Genomic DNA, 16,390 nt, shown 5'->3' with positions numbered 1-16,390 from the left:
CTCTGGTCTGATTCAAGTGTCCTAGGAATGACCTCGTCTGAATGTGGAGTGGAGGTATGGTGACCACCAAACCAAGAAGGTAATTTGAGACCAAAAAACGAAGCAGGCAACTCTATTGATTATAACAGGATTTATTGTAGGGAAGTTACTTACAGGGATGGAGTCAAAGTGGAGATTATCTGCGCAGACTGTTGAGGTCACCTCTACTCCACATTCAGACACCTTTCTTCATAAAGAAGGGTTAATAATAGAGTTAGTTCCTGATACCTGATACTGAGCCTAAGTTAGGACAAATTCAGGATATGTAGTGTTTTGCTCATGATAGCTAGCCACTAACAATGTAGGTTCTCTCCATGAGCCAGGCCCTTTGGCAGCCCCGCTCAGAATGATGGCAGTGCTTAGAAGAGAGCCTTGCACTGTCCTTTCAGTACTCCCTCATGCATCATACTCCCTGGGGAGTGTGACAGGAACCTCAGAAGGTAAGAGTCTGAAACTTGGGAGAAATCCTTTTAAAATTTGTGAGACTTCTTTTGTGTGTGGTATGGTAGTAAAGAAGTCATTCTGTTAGAATTAGAAGGAAGAAAAGCTGAATTTGTGTTAATGCTGTCAATATCTGAATCTGGGGAGGGGGGAACTTTTTTCCTATTTTTTTGTGTATTTTAACTTAAAACAGATAATCTTGACTTTTTTTTCCCCTAGAGGAGCAAAGGAGAGGAATGTTAACAGGTGCCTGGGGATTGAGGATTCTTGCATTGACCTCCTGAGTCCTCATTGCTTATAAGCTGAATTTCTCAGCTCTACTATAACTTGTTCCCAGTAAAACTTCTAGTATAAACCTCAGGTTGGAGATCCTGCCTTACTCAGTTGAAGAGAAATGAAAATAGGAATTTAACTTTCAGAAACCTATTTCAGGACCTTCTCTTTGAGAAAATACCCTGCACATTACATTGTATACATATAAAACCCAATAAACTATATTGTTTTTGTATGTGTAGCACCTCAGTGAATGGGAAAATAACATATTTTTGCCTTTGCTCTAATTTATTTATTTATTTATTTATTTATTTATTTAATCCTCACCCGAGGATTTTTCTCATTTATCTTCAGATAGAGTAGGATGGGGTGAGAGAGAGAGAGAGACAGAGAGAGACAGAGAGACATCAATATGAGACAGACACATCGATTGGTTGCCTCCCACACGACCCTGATCAGGGCTGGGGACAAACTGCAACCAAGATACGTGCCCTTGACCAGAATTGAACCTGCGACTCTTTGGTCTATGGGTCGACACTCTAACCACTGAGCAAAACAGGCCAGGGCTGCCTTTGCTATATTTTAAAGGAATCAATTAAAATTGCAAAATATGGTTATAAATTTTTAACTGCTGACTTATAGGATAAAGTTGTGCTTAGAGTTTTTTCGTGAAGGTGCTGTAAGGGGTGTTGGGTGTTGGTGTTATTTTCACAGTCTCCCCTGGTTCTTCTACCTCACCTCCACATTAGTTCTTTCAGCAGTGTTTTTTGAGCACGTTATCTTGGTCAAAATCACTGTAGTAAATACTTTGAAATATAAAGATGACAAGGAAGTAGCCTTGTCCTTAGGGAATACCAGTTTATTAAGGGAGCAAAGTCAGGTACACAAATAACTTTAGTAGAGAATCTTGTTTAAGAGCCATATGAGAGGCAAGTCAGTATTTGATCACTGATTAGAGAAAGCAGATATCAGTTCTACCTGGGGTAATCATCAAACAAAACTTTTTGGTGGAGTCAAAATATGTTTAAGCCTTGGAGGTTGATAGGATTGTTAGAGACAAAGAAGAGCATTTGAAGTAGAAGAAATGCAGGATCAAAAGCTTGGTGAATGTTGTGTAATGGAGACTGTGGGTAGAATGGAGGAAGGTGGTATGAGAAGTAGCTTTATAGCTAGCAGGTTAGGCAGGTAACAGCCTAACCTTTGGGGTTGGTAGTAGGGGCAGATAAGGGTCCAGATAGAAATGTACTGCTGGGACAAATATGTGGAAGAAGGAAGTCGAGGGTAAAAATGTTGGTGAACCTGGAATACTGAGAGGATGTCAGTGTGCAGTTCACTGCATTTATATGCAGTCTGTGTTAAACAGAATGTGGAGAATCACTAGCACATTGTAGAAAAGCAGAAAATGTAGTTGTTGTTTTGAGCAAGGTGATTATACTTTATGATAACAGAGGTAGATACTTTTGATATGGGCAGAGGAGTTAAATTCCTCTCAGCTTAGTGGGTAAAACGATTTTTTCAATAGTACTCTGAGATTTGGGTGGGTTTGCACACTGAGCTTATACATGCTGCAGCTATGTTTTGTTGTTTTTTTTAATACCTTTGATATCATTAAAGCAAAGGTAATTACAGTACTTATAGAGTGTCTTACATCAGAGAAAACATAATTCATCATATTTTTTCCAGTTTTTCCCTTTTATACAGAGTTTCATTCTTTTTTTAAAAAAAATTGTAGATTGATTTTAGAGAGAAACATTGATTTATTGTTCCACTTATTTATGCATTCTTTGGTTGATTCTTGTGTATATGCCCTGCCCCAGGACTGAACCTGCAACCTTGGTGTATTGGGAAGGTTCTCTAACCAACTGAGCTACCTGGCCAGGACTACAGAGCTGCATTTAAAATTTTCTGCCCCAATTTTATCTGAGCCTAGGAAAAAGGCAGTAAGAAACCGCTGGGTGATAGTGCCCTGTTCAGGCACCCATCAGTACTGCTCACCTATAGTTTGTGTGCATGGACAGAGTCTTTGACTTTTCTGTTTGCTGTAGAAGTACATCCAGGAAGCCAGGAATATGGGCAGCACCATCCGCCAGCCCAAGCTGTCCAACCTCTCCCCATCAGTGATTGCCCAAACCAACTGGAAGTTTGTAGAGGGCCTGCTGAAGGAATGCCGCAACAAGGTGAGTTGTGGACGCCTCGGTGTGCTATTTCCCTTAGCAGCCAAGATAAGACCAAGGCTTGGCTCTGACTGTTCCTTCCTGATTTTAAAAATATTGTTAATATAATGGGATAGTATTGATTTTATGATCTTGTTAACTTGGAATTAGGCATATTTCTTTTACATAAAATAAACCATTAATTAAGTACTTTGCTTGATATAAACGTAATATGTATTCTTTAAAATTGCGAGATACTAGAGTCCCCTTTCCTCCACACCCTCACCAACACTTGTTTGATGATTTGTTGATGGTGGCCATTCTGACAGGTGTGAGGTGATACCTCATTGTTGTTTTATTTTTATTTTCATTTTTTTATCCTCACCCAAGGACATTTTTTTATTTTTTGTTCAGACAGAGCGGAGGGAGATAGAGGGAGAGACAGAGAGAGAGAGAGAAACATCGACGTGAAAGGTACACATTGAGTGGTTGCCACCTGCATGACACAACCAGGGCCGGGGACATACTGCAACTGAGGTACATGCCCTTAGCAGAAACTAAACCCAGATCTCTCTCGACTGCAGGCCAGCGCTCTAACAGCTGAGCCAAACCAGCCAGGGCCTCATTGTTTTAATTTTCATCTCTCTGATGATTAGTGATGTTGAGCATTTCTTCATATGTCTCTTAGCCATTTGTATGTCCTGTTTAGAGAGGTGTCTATTTAGTTCCTCTGCCCATTTTTTAATTGGGTTCTTTGTCTTCCTTTTGTTGAGTTGTATGAGCACTCTCTATATATTGGAAAATAACCCCTTACCTGATATATCATTGGCAATTATGCTCTCCCATACAGTGGGTTGCCTTTCTATTTTGATGATTGTGTCTTTTGCTGTGCAGAAGCTTTTTAGTTTGATGTAGTCCCATGTGTTCATTTTCTCCTTTGTTTCTGTTGCCTTAGGTGATGTATCAGTGAAAATTCTGCTACATATGATATCTGAAATTTTGTTGCCTAGTTTCTTCTAGGATTTTTATGGATTCATGAATCACATTTAAGTCTTTTAACCATTTTGAATTTATTCTTGTGTATGGTGTAAGTTGATGGTCTAGTTTAATTTTTTGCATGTAGTTGTCCAATTTTCCCAACACCATTTCTTACAGAAGCTCTCTTTACTCCACTGTATGCTCTTGGCACCTTTGTCAAATATTAATTGAGCATATTGCCTTGGGTCCATTTCTGGGTTCTCTATTCTGTTCTATTGATCTATCTGCCTGTTCTTTTGCCAGTACCAGGCTGTTTTGATTACAGTGGCTTTGTAGTATAACCTGAAATCTGTTAATGTGATCCCTTTAACTTTGTTCTTCTTTTTCAAGATTGCTCTGGCTATTCGAGGTCAGTACACTGCTAGTGGGAATGCAGACTGGTGTAGCCACTATGGAAAACAATATGGTGTTACCTCAAAAAATTAAAAATTGAACTGCCATTTGACCCAGTGATCCCACTTCTAGGAATATACCCCAAGAAGCCTGAAACGCCTATCAGAAAGAATATATGTACCCCCACGTTTGTAGCAGCACTATTTATAATAGCTAAGATCTGGAAACAGCGGAAATGTCCATCAGTAGACGAATGGATAAAAAAGCTGTGGTACATATGCACAATGGAGTACTATGCAGCTGTAAGACAGAAAGATCTCTTATCCTTTGAGACGACATGGAGGGACCTGGAAAGTATTATCCTAAGTGAAACAAGCCAAACAGAGAAAGACAAGTATCATATGATCTCACTTATTTGTGGAATATAATGAACATAACAGTCTGAGGAATGGGGTAGTCCCAGAGACGTGGAAGTGGGGTACAGACTGACAATCCCCAGAAGAGGAGGGGATGGTAGGGGAGAGATAAACCACAGAACTTATATGCATGTATGCATGAACAATGGACATGGACAACAAAGCTGGGGACAAGGCAGGGAGGGAGGAGGAGGGGGGAATCAGTGGGGGAAAAAGGAGAAACATCTGTAACAAAAATAAATAAATTAAAAAAATATATAAAGACCATACAAAACAAAAATAAAATTGAGAGATAGATATAGTTTTAATTTTAGATCTCTAACATTATTTGAAATCATTGTAATTGAATTGTCTTCAGCATATTAGTCTTACACATGTGAAAATGTTTTTTCCTCTATTTTAATTTGGTAGCAGTGATTTCATATGTCTAGAAATAAGAATTTATGAATGCCTACTGTGTGCCAGGCCAAAGTGTGTTACTCAGTTTAAGCTTGTTGTGGGATGTTTTTCTTAATTCTACAGACAGTCATTTTATAAAAAGCTTTATTGAGAATTGATATACAAAATATTGCACACATTTAATGCACACATCTTGATGAGTTTGAATGTACACATACACCCATGATACTATTACCACGATCAAGATACTAAACATATTACTTTCCAAAATTTTCTTTTTTTATATATATTTATCTTTATTGTTGAATGTATTACAGATGTTCCTCATTTTTCCCCCATTGACCCCCTCCTCCCCACTCCCACCTTCCCTCCTGCCTTTCCCCACACTGCTGTGTGTGTCCACTGGCCATGCATATATACATATAAGTTCCTTGGTTTATCTCCTCTTACCCCCCACACCCTCCTTCCCTTTGAGGTTCATCAGTCTAACAACCAATTTGTACTTCTTAATTTGTACTTCACCTTTTTCACCCATTCCCCCAACCCCCTTCCCATCTGGCAACCAACAAAGTGTTCTCTGTATCTATGAGAATGCTGATCTGCTTGTTCATTTTGTTTGTAGATTCCATTGTTGATAGAAATGTATTCATTGCCATTTTGTTTGTTCATATTTTTTATCTTTTTCTTCAAGAAGACCCTTCAACATTTCATATAATAATGGTTTGGTGATGATGAACTCCTTTAGCTTTTTCTTGTCTGGGAAAGTCTTTATATGGCCATTGATTCTAAATGACAGCTTTGCAGGATAGAGTAATCTTGGTTGTAGGTTCTTGCTTTTCATCACTCTGAATATTTCTTGCCACTCCCTTCTGGCCTGCAAAGTTTCTTTTGAGAAATCAGCTGACAGCCTTATGGGAACTCCCTTGTAGGTAACTAACTGGTTTTCTCTTGCTGCTTTTAAGATTTTCTCTTTGTCTTGAACCTTTTGCATTTTGATGATGATGTGTCTTGGTGTGGGCCTCTTGGGGTTCATTTTGTTTGGGACTTTCTGTGCTTCCTGGACTTGTATGTCTGTTTCCTTCACCAAGTTAGGAAAGTTTTCTGCCATTATTGTTTCAAATAGGTTTTCAATTTCTTGTTCTCGCTCTTCTCCTTCTGGCACCTCCAAGATGCAAATGTTGGCACGCTTGAAGTTGTCCCAGAGGCTCCTTACACTATCCTCATTTTTTAAATTCTTTTTTCTCTTTGCTGTTCTGATTGGGTGTTTTTTGCTTCCTTATATTCTAAATAGATGGTTTGCTTCTTGGCTGTACCTACTCTACTATTGAATCTGTGTAAATTATTTTTTATTTCAGTTAGTGCTTTTTTAATTTCTGACTATGCATCCTTCATTTCTGACTGGTCCTTTTTTATGCTCTTGAGGACCTCACTAAGTTCATTGAGCATCCTTATTAGCAGTGTTTTGAACTCAGCATCTGTTAGGTTGCTTATCTCCATTTAGCTTAGTTCTTTTCCTGGAGTTTTGTTCTGTTCTTTCATTTGAAACCTGTTTCTTTGTTTCCTCATTTGGGCTGCCTCCCTGTGTTTGTTTCTATGTATTACTTAACGAGAGATATGGGGCTATCTGAGACCAGATGCTGCTTGTTTGAAAGAATTTAGGAAAACCTGAAGCAGGATCCAAGACAGGCCAATGCTATGGTAAAGCAACTGACAACAGCTTGGGTGGGCCTGAAAGTTGGGTGGGCAGGGCCTCAGGGAATCACCAGGGCAAGGCAAACAGTGTGAGCCAGGTTGCTGGAGTCCCAGATAGGGTGCCCATCTGCCGCCTCAGGGAAGGGCTCACCAAAGGTAAAAAGGCCTCTGATAGCACGTTTGTCCAGGAGAAAGCTGCCTCTTCAGCCCTCACTCCAATGCCAAATAACTCAGTTCTTTCCCATATGTCTCTGGTGCTTTTCAAGCTGCCTCCCAACACTGGGGCCTGGAGTGTGCGAGTCTGAGTAAGTCCGTGCGTGGGCCCTTTAAAAGGAGCTGCCTGGGCCTCCAGCCGCCTCAGCCTCAGTTGTCACTGGTTTTTCCAGCCAGAAGTTATGGGGACTTCTCTTCCTGGCGCTGGAATCCTGAGCTGGGTGCCAGGTGGGGGACGGGGATCCCTCAGTCCTCAGGGAGGACCTTCCCAGCTGAGGTATCCTTGTAATTTTTTTCCGCCACACGTGGGTGTGGGACCAGCCAGTCATGCTTCTGCCCCTCCTACCAGTCTCAGTGTGGTTGCTTCTTTAATTTCATAGTTGTAGGACTTCCATTCAGCTTGATTTCAGGTGGTTTTGAATGATGGTTGTTCTGTAGTTTAGTTGTAACTTTGATGTTTCCCAAAATTTTCTTATGTTCTTTTGTGGGTTTTGCCCTGACCGGGAATTGAAGCAGTGACCTCTCAGTGCATGAGATGACGCTCAGCCAACTGAGCCACACCAGCCAGGCCTTTTGTTGTTTTTTTGTGTGTGTGTGTGATAAGAACACAACATGAGATCTATTCTCTTAACATACATAAAAGTACACAATACTGTATTGTTAATTATAGGTACTGTGTGTGTTGTATAACAAACCTCTAGAACTTAACTCATCTTGCATACTGAAACGTTATATTTATTCAGCAACAATTCCCTATTTTCCCTTCCCCCAATTCCCTGGTAACCACCATTTTCTGCTTCTTTGAGTCTATTTTAGATACCCTATATAAATGGAATCATGTAGTTTTTGTCCTTTTGTGACTGGCTTATTTCACTTAGTGTAATGTCCTCATGGTTTATCCATGTTGCTGCAAATGTCGGGATTTCCTTCTTTTTTAGGGCTGAATAATATTCCATTGTTTGTATATACCCCATCTTGCTTATCCAGTCATCTATTGATGGACACTTGGGTTATTTCCACATCTTGGTTATTGTGAATAATGCTACAATGAACATGGGATGCAGATATCTCTTTGAAATTCTGATTTTAGTTCTTTTGGATATATACTCAGGATTAGGATTGCTGGATCAAAAGACATTCATTCATGCTTTTTAAAAAAATATGTTTTATTGATTTTTTTTTTTAGAGAGAGAGAGAGAGAGAGATAGAAAAAGCGATGAGAGAGAAACATCTATCGGCTGCCTCCTGCAGGCCCCCTACTGGGGATCGAGCCCACAACCCAGGCATGTGCCCTGACCAGTAATCGAACCAGGACCTCTCAGTCCATGGGATGGCACTCAATCCACTTTTCTTTCTTTATTGACTTATAGAGAGAGAAGAAGAAAGGGAGAGGAAGAGAGAGATAGAAACATTGATGAAAGAGAACATCAGTTGGTCGCCTCCAGGGATTTGGCCCACAACCTGAGCATGTGCCCTGACCGGGACCTCTTTGTGCATGGGTCATTGCTCAACCACTGAGCCACACTAGCTGGGCAGTGCTGGTGTGGGCTTTTTATTGTCTCTGAGATTTGTTTTCTAAGCCCCTGACATTCATTTTCAAGTTTTGAGATGCATACCCAGTCAGTGACAACCTCCTTATGTGCATTGCCTCGTCAATAGTCAGTACACCCGAATTTCAGAGATGTTAATATGCAAAATATGTACATCTTAGAATTGAAGAAATACAGTAATCAGTCTGACACTGCTATGTGTTGGCTAGCATGCGGAGCAGCAGGAACTCTCATACTGTTGGAAGTGTAAATTGGTATGACCACTTTGCCAAACAGCATAGCATTATCTAGTATTCTCCTAGGTATATTTCCTAGAGGAACTTGTGTAGCATGACTCAGGAGATAACGTATAGAAAGTTTAGAGCAGCATTCTTTATAATAGCCCTGAACTAGAAACAACCCAAATACCAATCAGTAGGAGAATCAGTAAGTAAATTTTAGTATATGCATGTGATGGAATGCTGTACAGTGATGGAAATGGACAACCATACCCCTCAATGTAGATGAATTGCACAAATATAACGTTGAGTAAAAAAGCAAATCACAGAAAACATACTGGCAAAACATTGTTTAGGAATACAAATTAGATGAAAACTATTTCCTTGCTTTTCTGTAGTTTTGTATGTCAGGATACTGATCACTTTTACAGTGGGAAGGTGATTGGAGAGGGCATGTAGGGTCTTTCAAAGGAATACCTGAACAATGTTTTATTTCTTAACCTGGGTGATGGTTATAATGGCATAATTCTGTGTGTGTTGAGTGTCTACACGCAAATACATATGTATATGAGATATATTTCACAATAACAACATTAAAAATAGTAATACTGGAAAGAAATATGCTAAAGTGTTAAGAGTTGTTGCTTCTTAAAGGAAGGATGAGTGGTGATTTTCTTCTGCTCTTTAAATTTTTGTATGTCACAAATTTGTAACGTGGTTAAATCTTACTTAAGAACTTGGACTCAGTATTCAGGCAGATTTAGATTCAAAGGCCAGATGTGCTACTTCTTTGCTGTGTGATTTTGGCAAGTTACTTTTTCTTATCAGTAAATCAAGACCTCAATTTTCTTATCAATTAATTGGGAACAATAATAAAGAGTTATATGGAGACTTAAATGAGATAATTCAATGCTTAACATAGTACCTGGCAAATAGTAAAGCTGAGATTAGCATTATACAGCATGGGTTTTGTTTGTTATGTTTTTTGTTTTACAGTAAGCACTCAGAATTTTTTACCTAAAAGTAAATTATTTTTCCTCAGTTTTTTTTTTCCTTGACAGGTTCTTCAGATTTATTTCTAGGGATTAAATGCTTGAAGTTTTGTTTAATAAGTTTAAACAGTGAGAATCAGAGAATGTCGGAAGTGAGCCTGACCACAGTATTTTATTCAACTCTTTTTATCTCATAAATGCAAAAACTGAATCCAGAGTGATGAAATCACTTGTTCAGGCTCATACAGTGATTGCTATGTTCTTCTCAACTGAACTTTTAAAGAATGCATTTCATCATAACCTGATCTATATGGTGGAGAATAAATACACTCTATGTGTCTGGGTCTTACTTATCTTGTTCCTCCCAGCCCAACAGATGTGCTGTGCAGGTGGCCACAACCCTCTCCAGTTGCATGTGATCTTGTTCACTGGTTGTCTAATGATACTGACTGATTTCTTGTAGACCAAGAGAATGCTGGTGGAGAAGATGGGCCGAGAGGCTGTGGAGCTAGGGCACGGGGAGGTCAACATCACAGGGGTGGAAGAGAACACCTTGATTGCCAGCCTTTGTGATCTTTTGGAAAGGATCTGGAGTCATGGGCTCCAAGTAAAACAGGTAATGAATGTCTAGCCTCTCTCTGCTGTGCAAACCGTCTTCCTGTTTTCACTTAACTAGCTTTCCCATACTCTTCCAGCTGGTTGGCTTTGAAGAATGGTACACAGTATGCATGGAGTGAGACTAGAAATAGCTAAGCAAACAAATAGAATACAAACTGCTTTGTTTAAAAATAAGCTTCATATATCTTTGTGTTTGTCAGTCATTTTAAAAGTGGTGTCTTCCATCCTGCAAATAGAGCTGAAGGCCATACCGATAGATCCTGTTTGGCAGCGGGTCCTAGAGATGGGACGTAGAGAAAAAGGGATCTTGAAGCTCATAGGTACCAAACATGGTGTAAGAATCCTTCACTAATTGTACATTCCCTGTGGATAAAGGTCTGTCATTAACATTTCTCTTACATGCTGATAGCTTAACCGTCGGAAGATTTGAGAGAAATTGGCAGGAAATTGAGTAAGTTTTATTTTTACTGCTTAATACCCAGAGAATTTCCTTATTTCAAAATACTCTACTTTGAAAAGTCAAGATGGACAACTTTTATTGTTATGCATTTTTTAATTTGGAAAGAACCTGAAATGTTATGAAAAGCAGTTTTATTTTGGACAAATTAGAAAATACATATAAGTATCCAGCAAATGTTTATGGAGGGCCTACAGTATTCCAGGCACTGTTTTAGGCACTTGAGATAATCTTACTGAACAAAACAGACCAAGATCTCTGCCTTCTGGAGTGTCCGTCCATTCTCATGGTTTGGAGACAGTCTACCACGTATGTTCTTCAAAACATTTTTCTGTGCACATGTACCCATATACAGGTGTATATTTAAAAATCCAACAGAATCACAGTGAGATACCTTTTCATATCCACTAGGCTAGCTAAAAAAAAAAAAAAAAAAAAGACTGACTAGTGTTAGTGAGGATGTGGAGAAATTAGAACCTTCATACATTGCTGGTAGGAATGTAAAATGGTATAGGCACTTTGGAAAACAGTCTGGCAGTTCCTCGAAATGTTAAATATAGAGTTGTGACCCAGCAAGTCTACTTATAGCCATGTATTCAAGAGAAATGGAAACGTGTCTACATAAAAACATATACACAAATGTTCATAGCAACATTATTCTTAATAGGCCAAACATGGAACATCTCAAATATTCATCAGCTGATGAATACATAAACTTAACTTGGTATATTCATACAATGGAATATTATTCATTAAATGGAATAAAGTATGGATACATGGTACAACATGGATGAACTCTGAAGACATACTAAATGAAAGAAGCCAGTCACAAGAGACCACACATTGTGTGATCCCTTTTAGGCAAATCCATAGACAGAAAGTAGATTAAAAGTTGCCAGAGGTGGAAAGGAGGGAGGACTAGGGAGTGACTGCTGATGGGTACGGGGTTTCTTTTTGGAGTGATGAAAATGTTCTAAAATTTAGTAGTAGTGATGCTTGCACAACTCTGATTATACTAAAAACCATATTTTTTATACATGAAATCATATACTTTAGAAGTATGAATTTTATGGTAATGTGAGTTATATCTCAATAAAGCTGTTTTATTAAAAATCCAATGGGATACTGTACGTAATGTTTTGTAGCTTGTTTTTTTTCACCTCATATTTTTCCATGTCCTTAACTAGTTTTTAGATGATATTATAATATTTAAGAGCTCATACTATAAATCAGATAGACCTGGGTTTGATTCCCACATAATAATTTTATGAAACTGAGCTACCTAGCTTTTCTAAGCTTCTGTTTCCTCATATGTATGATGGAATTTTAAAACTACCCACCTTCATAGGATTCTCATGAAGATTTGATGAGATGATTCATGTAAAGCACTAAGCTCAGAGCCTAGTATCTGGGAAGTTCTTTGTACATGTTTGTGGTTATTATTCTTCTAAAATCTGTTTTAATTAATGTATTATTGTGTAGATGTACCATACTTGAATCAATCCCTTATTATTGGTCATTTAGATTATTTCTGATTTTTCCGTATTATAAACAACACTGTGATTACAGGTTTTTAAAAATGTTAAAGATTGTGCCCTAGCTGATTTTGCTCAGTGTTAGAGCATCCCTTGGATCAGAGGGTTGTGGGTCCGATTTTGGTCAAAGGCATGTACCTGGCTTGCAGGTTCGATCCGTGGTCCTGGTTGGGGTCATGCAGGAGGCAGCCAATCGATGTGTCTCTCTCACATCAATGTTTCTTTCCCTCTCCCTCCCTCACACCCCCCTCCTTCCTTCCCTCCCACTCTATCAGGAAAAAAAAAAAAATCAATGGAAAAATATTCTCCAGTGAGGATTAACCACACACACACACACACACACACACACACACAGAAATACAGGTTAATAGGTTATTGATATTCTCAAGGGAAAAATCTTGAGACCTTAAAGCCTCACATTCATCCCAGAGCATAAAATTTTCTTCAGAGGTATAACTTCCAAAGTTAAGTGATCTCTTTCAGAAGCAGTCTGTCTAGCATCATTATGAAGAGCAATGGTTCTGACATTAGAGAGATTGAAGCTTGAATCCCAACATGCTGCGTACTAGCTGTGTAATCTTTTACAATCTCTCTGATCCTCAATTTGCTGTTTTCTTTTTTAAATATGTTTTTATTGATTTTTCTAGAGAAGAAGAGAGAAATATCAACGTTAAGAGAGAAACATTTATTGTCTGCCTCTAGCATGCTTCCTACTGGGGATGGAGCCCGCAACCCGGGCATGTGCCCTGACCAGGAATGGAACCGGGACCTCTCAGTCCATGGGATGACACTCAATCCACTGAGCCATGCCAGCCAGGCTCAGTTTGCTGTTTTCTAAAGAAAATGAGGATAAGGGTACCTACCTTATAGGATTTGGAGGAGCATTAAATAAAATACTGCATTTTAAACATTTAACATAGTTCGTAGCAACCCTCAAGCAAGCCATGGTAGCTTCAGTCATTATTACTTTTATAAAATGAAGAACTAAAGTAATTTTTAAAATTATTATAATAAATCTTACTACTAAAACAAACATTATGTTACATTATATTATATCAACTATATAGGAACATTTACTGTGAATCTGAAATGAAGTTTTTATCATATAACAAGAGTCACTATGTACTGAAGAATGACTAGAAAGAGACAAGGCAGTTGCTAGGTGGCCTGCTAGGCTCACTCACTACCTGGGCAAATTGCTCCCTTACATCAGGCTTGCAAATGCTGTTCAGATCTGTGTGTGGGTAAAATGACCAATTACTACATGACTCAAATACAGGGTTGGACAAAAGTCAGTTTACAATTATTCGTTTGGAAAATCATACAATAATTAATAAATAAAAATAGAAGACTACACTCTGTTTAGTATACTCACAACTGTAAACCTACTTTTGCCCCACCCTGTAGTTTAAACTACAAATTCCAAGATTCTGTTATGCTGACTATAATATCTCAGCAGTTAAGAGCCTACCTTCCTGCAGCCTTCTTCAACTATACCTTCAATAGTAAATCCTCATCATAGTGATGATTTATTCTCCCAGCCTCCACTATGGGTAGAAATGCCTTTATTTAGAAATTCAGGAGCTATCATAGAATCTTATAGACTGGATATCAGCTCCCCTGTGCAAAAGTCATTGTGCTCTACCCAAGCTGACCTTCGACCAGCAAACCATTTAGAGGTTATTTGCTTTTTTCTTTCTTATACACTGGTCCATTCACATCTCTCTCTCTCTTTTAATCCTTACCTGAGAATATTTCTTCATTTATCTTCAGAGAGGGAGGGAGGGAGGGAGGGAGGAAGAGAAAGAGAGAGAGACAGAGAGAGAGAGAGAGACATCAATGTGTCATATTGATTGGCTCCCTCCCAAACGACCCCAACCAGCGCCAGGGACTGAACCACAACCGATGTACATGCCCTTGACTGGAATCGAACCCTTGATTCTTTGGTCCTTGGGCTGATTCTCTAACTGCTGAGCCAAACCAGCCAGGGCCCATTCATATCTCTTTTTGACTATGTTCTCCTCCTTTCCAGTGGGGGACCTTTCCTCCCTCCCTCTTTCCCTTCCTTTCTATATTTTCATTGATTTTTAGAGGGAGAAGGAGGGAGAGAGAATCAATGTGAGAGCATATCAATTGGCTGCCTCCTGCATGCCCCCTACCAGGGATTCAGCCTGCAGCCAGGGCATGTGGGATGACCCCTAACCAACTGAGCTACACTGGCTAGGGCAGTGAGGGACCTTTTCTCTTTTCTGTTCTTTATATTTCTCCAGGATTTTAGTAGGGGGATATATGTGTGTATACATTGCATCGAGGTATACACTGAGATAAGAAATAGTACAGTAAGTCCTCAGTTAACATTGTTGATAGATGCTGTGACTTTAAGTGAAATGATGTATAACGAAACCAGTTTTACTGTAGGCCAATTTATATAAACAAGAGTTTAATGTCTATGGTATCTCATCAGTGTTATTACAAAATAATATTGAATGAAATGTTATTTGAGGACCTGCTGTATAGATACTTCTTAGCAAAAACCAGAAACTATATGTTTAAATTATCTCTGACTCTGTCCACTGGATGCCTTGGCCTCTGAAATTTAAACTGATAGGTATTTCTTCTCTTGTGTTGGTTCCAGGGGAAATCAGCCTTGTGGTCCCACCTGTTACATTATCAGGAAAACCGGCAGAGAAAACTCACATCAGGAAGCCTCAGTACCTCAGGTAAGCCAGTCTCTGCACTATTGGAGAGAACCCCCTCCACCCACGTTCCCATCCCCCACTGGTGTGAGCAGCAGGAGTGATCCAGGTCAGTGAAGCCTTTGCTCTGTAATATTTTCTTTTTTACATACTAAGCCACTGGGCCCTTTGAATGACAGAGCATGCCATAGCCTTGGGTTTGCTTTCATTGTATATACTTTTTTTTTAATACTCACCTGAGGATATTTTTCTACTTATCTTCAGATAGAGTGTGAGGGAGGGAGGGAGAGAGAGAGAGAGAGAGAGAGAAACATCAGTATGAAAGAGAAACATCAACGGACTGCCTCCTGTACAATCTGTCGAGGGCCGACGCTCTAACTGCTGAGCCAAACCAGCCAGGGCTCGTTGTATACACTTTTGATCAGTGAGATAGAAGACTTGTGTCAGCAAGAGGCCAGTCTTAGAATGAGTTTAAGTTTTACATGAATTTGGGTGGTACTAATGTCTTGTGTTTGGAGCAAGTTGTTTTATCTTTTGTTTTATTTCTCTGAGATTGGCATTGAAATGATCTATCCTATCAGAAAGAAAGGCTATTTGTCAATGTCCTACCTTAAGGCCTGTTGTGAATGATCCCTTACACTTCCTTTCTGTTTCTAATTTAATGAAAATATCAGAGTTGGCAGGGACCCCAGAGATCATATAGTCCAGCTCCCTTATTTTACAAGAGGAGGAAACTGGGATCCAGAGAGGACTTGAATTTACTCAAGATCAAATTGATGGAAGAGGCCAAATTAGAAGCCAGCCTCTTATCTCCTGGTCTGGTCTTTTTTTTAACATCTTTTCTTTATTGATTTTTTTTTTAGACATAGAGGAAGAGAGAGGGAGAGAGAGAGAAACATCGGTGAGAGAGAACATCAGTCGGCCGCCTCCTGCATGCCCCCCACTGGGGATTTGGCCCACAACCTTGGGCATGTGTCCTGACCGGGAACTGAACCGGTGACTTCTTGTTGCATGGGTCAGTGCCCAACCACTGAGCTGCGCCAACTGGGCTTGGTCTGGTGTTCTTTTTTTTTTAAGCCTCACCCAAGGACATTTTTGCATTTATCTTCAGATAGAGCAAGAAGGAGAGAGGGAGGAAGAGAGAGAGAAACATCGATGTGAGAGAGACACATCAAGTGGTTGCTACCCACATGATCCCATCCGGGGCCAGGGACAAACTGCAACTGAAGTACATGCACTTAGCAGGAACTGAACCCAGGACTCTGGTCAGCAGGCCGACGCTCTAACCACTGAGCAAACCTGGCCAGGGCTGGTCTGGTGTTCTTTA

The 16,390-nt window shown here is 39.5% G+C and overlaps 1 protein-coding gene across 3 annotated transcripts in view; it reads left to right on the top strand.

Moving 5' to 3' along the window:
- The window catches only part of DENND5A (DENN domain containing 5A), a 111,250-nt gene that overhangs the window by 77,435 nt on the left and 17,425 nt on the right, over positions 1-16,390 (top strand). For all 3 annotated transcript variants that reach the window (XM_036258062.1, XM_036258061.1, XM_036258063.1), the window contains exons 11-13: positions 2,799-2,930; positions 10,221-10,373; positions 15,003-15,087. In XM_036258062.1, coding sequence (XP_036113955.1) covers positions 2,799-2,930; positions 10,221-10,373; positions 15,003-15,087 — 370 coding nt within the window. The remainder of the gene's footprint in view (positions 1-2,798; positions 2,931-10,220; positions 10,374-15,002; positions 15,088-16,390) is intronic.

This window comes from Molossus molossus, unplaced genomic scaffold, assembly GCF_014108415.1.
Source record: "Molossus molossus isolate mMolMol1 unplaced genomic scaffold, mMolMol1.p scaffold_m16_p_13, whole genome shotgun sequence".
Taxonomy (NCBI): domain Eukaryota; kingdom Metazoa; phylum Chordata; class Mammalia; order Chiroptera; family Molossidae; genus Molossus; species Molossus molossus.
Note: the sequence above shows the minus strand (reverse complement) of the source record. Positions and strands in the feature narration are given on the sequence as shown.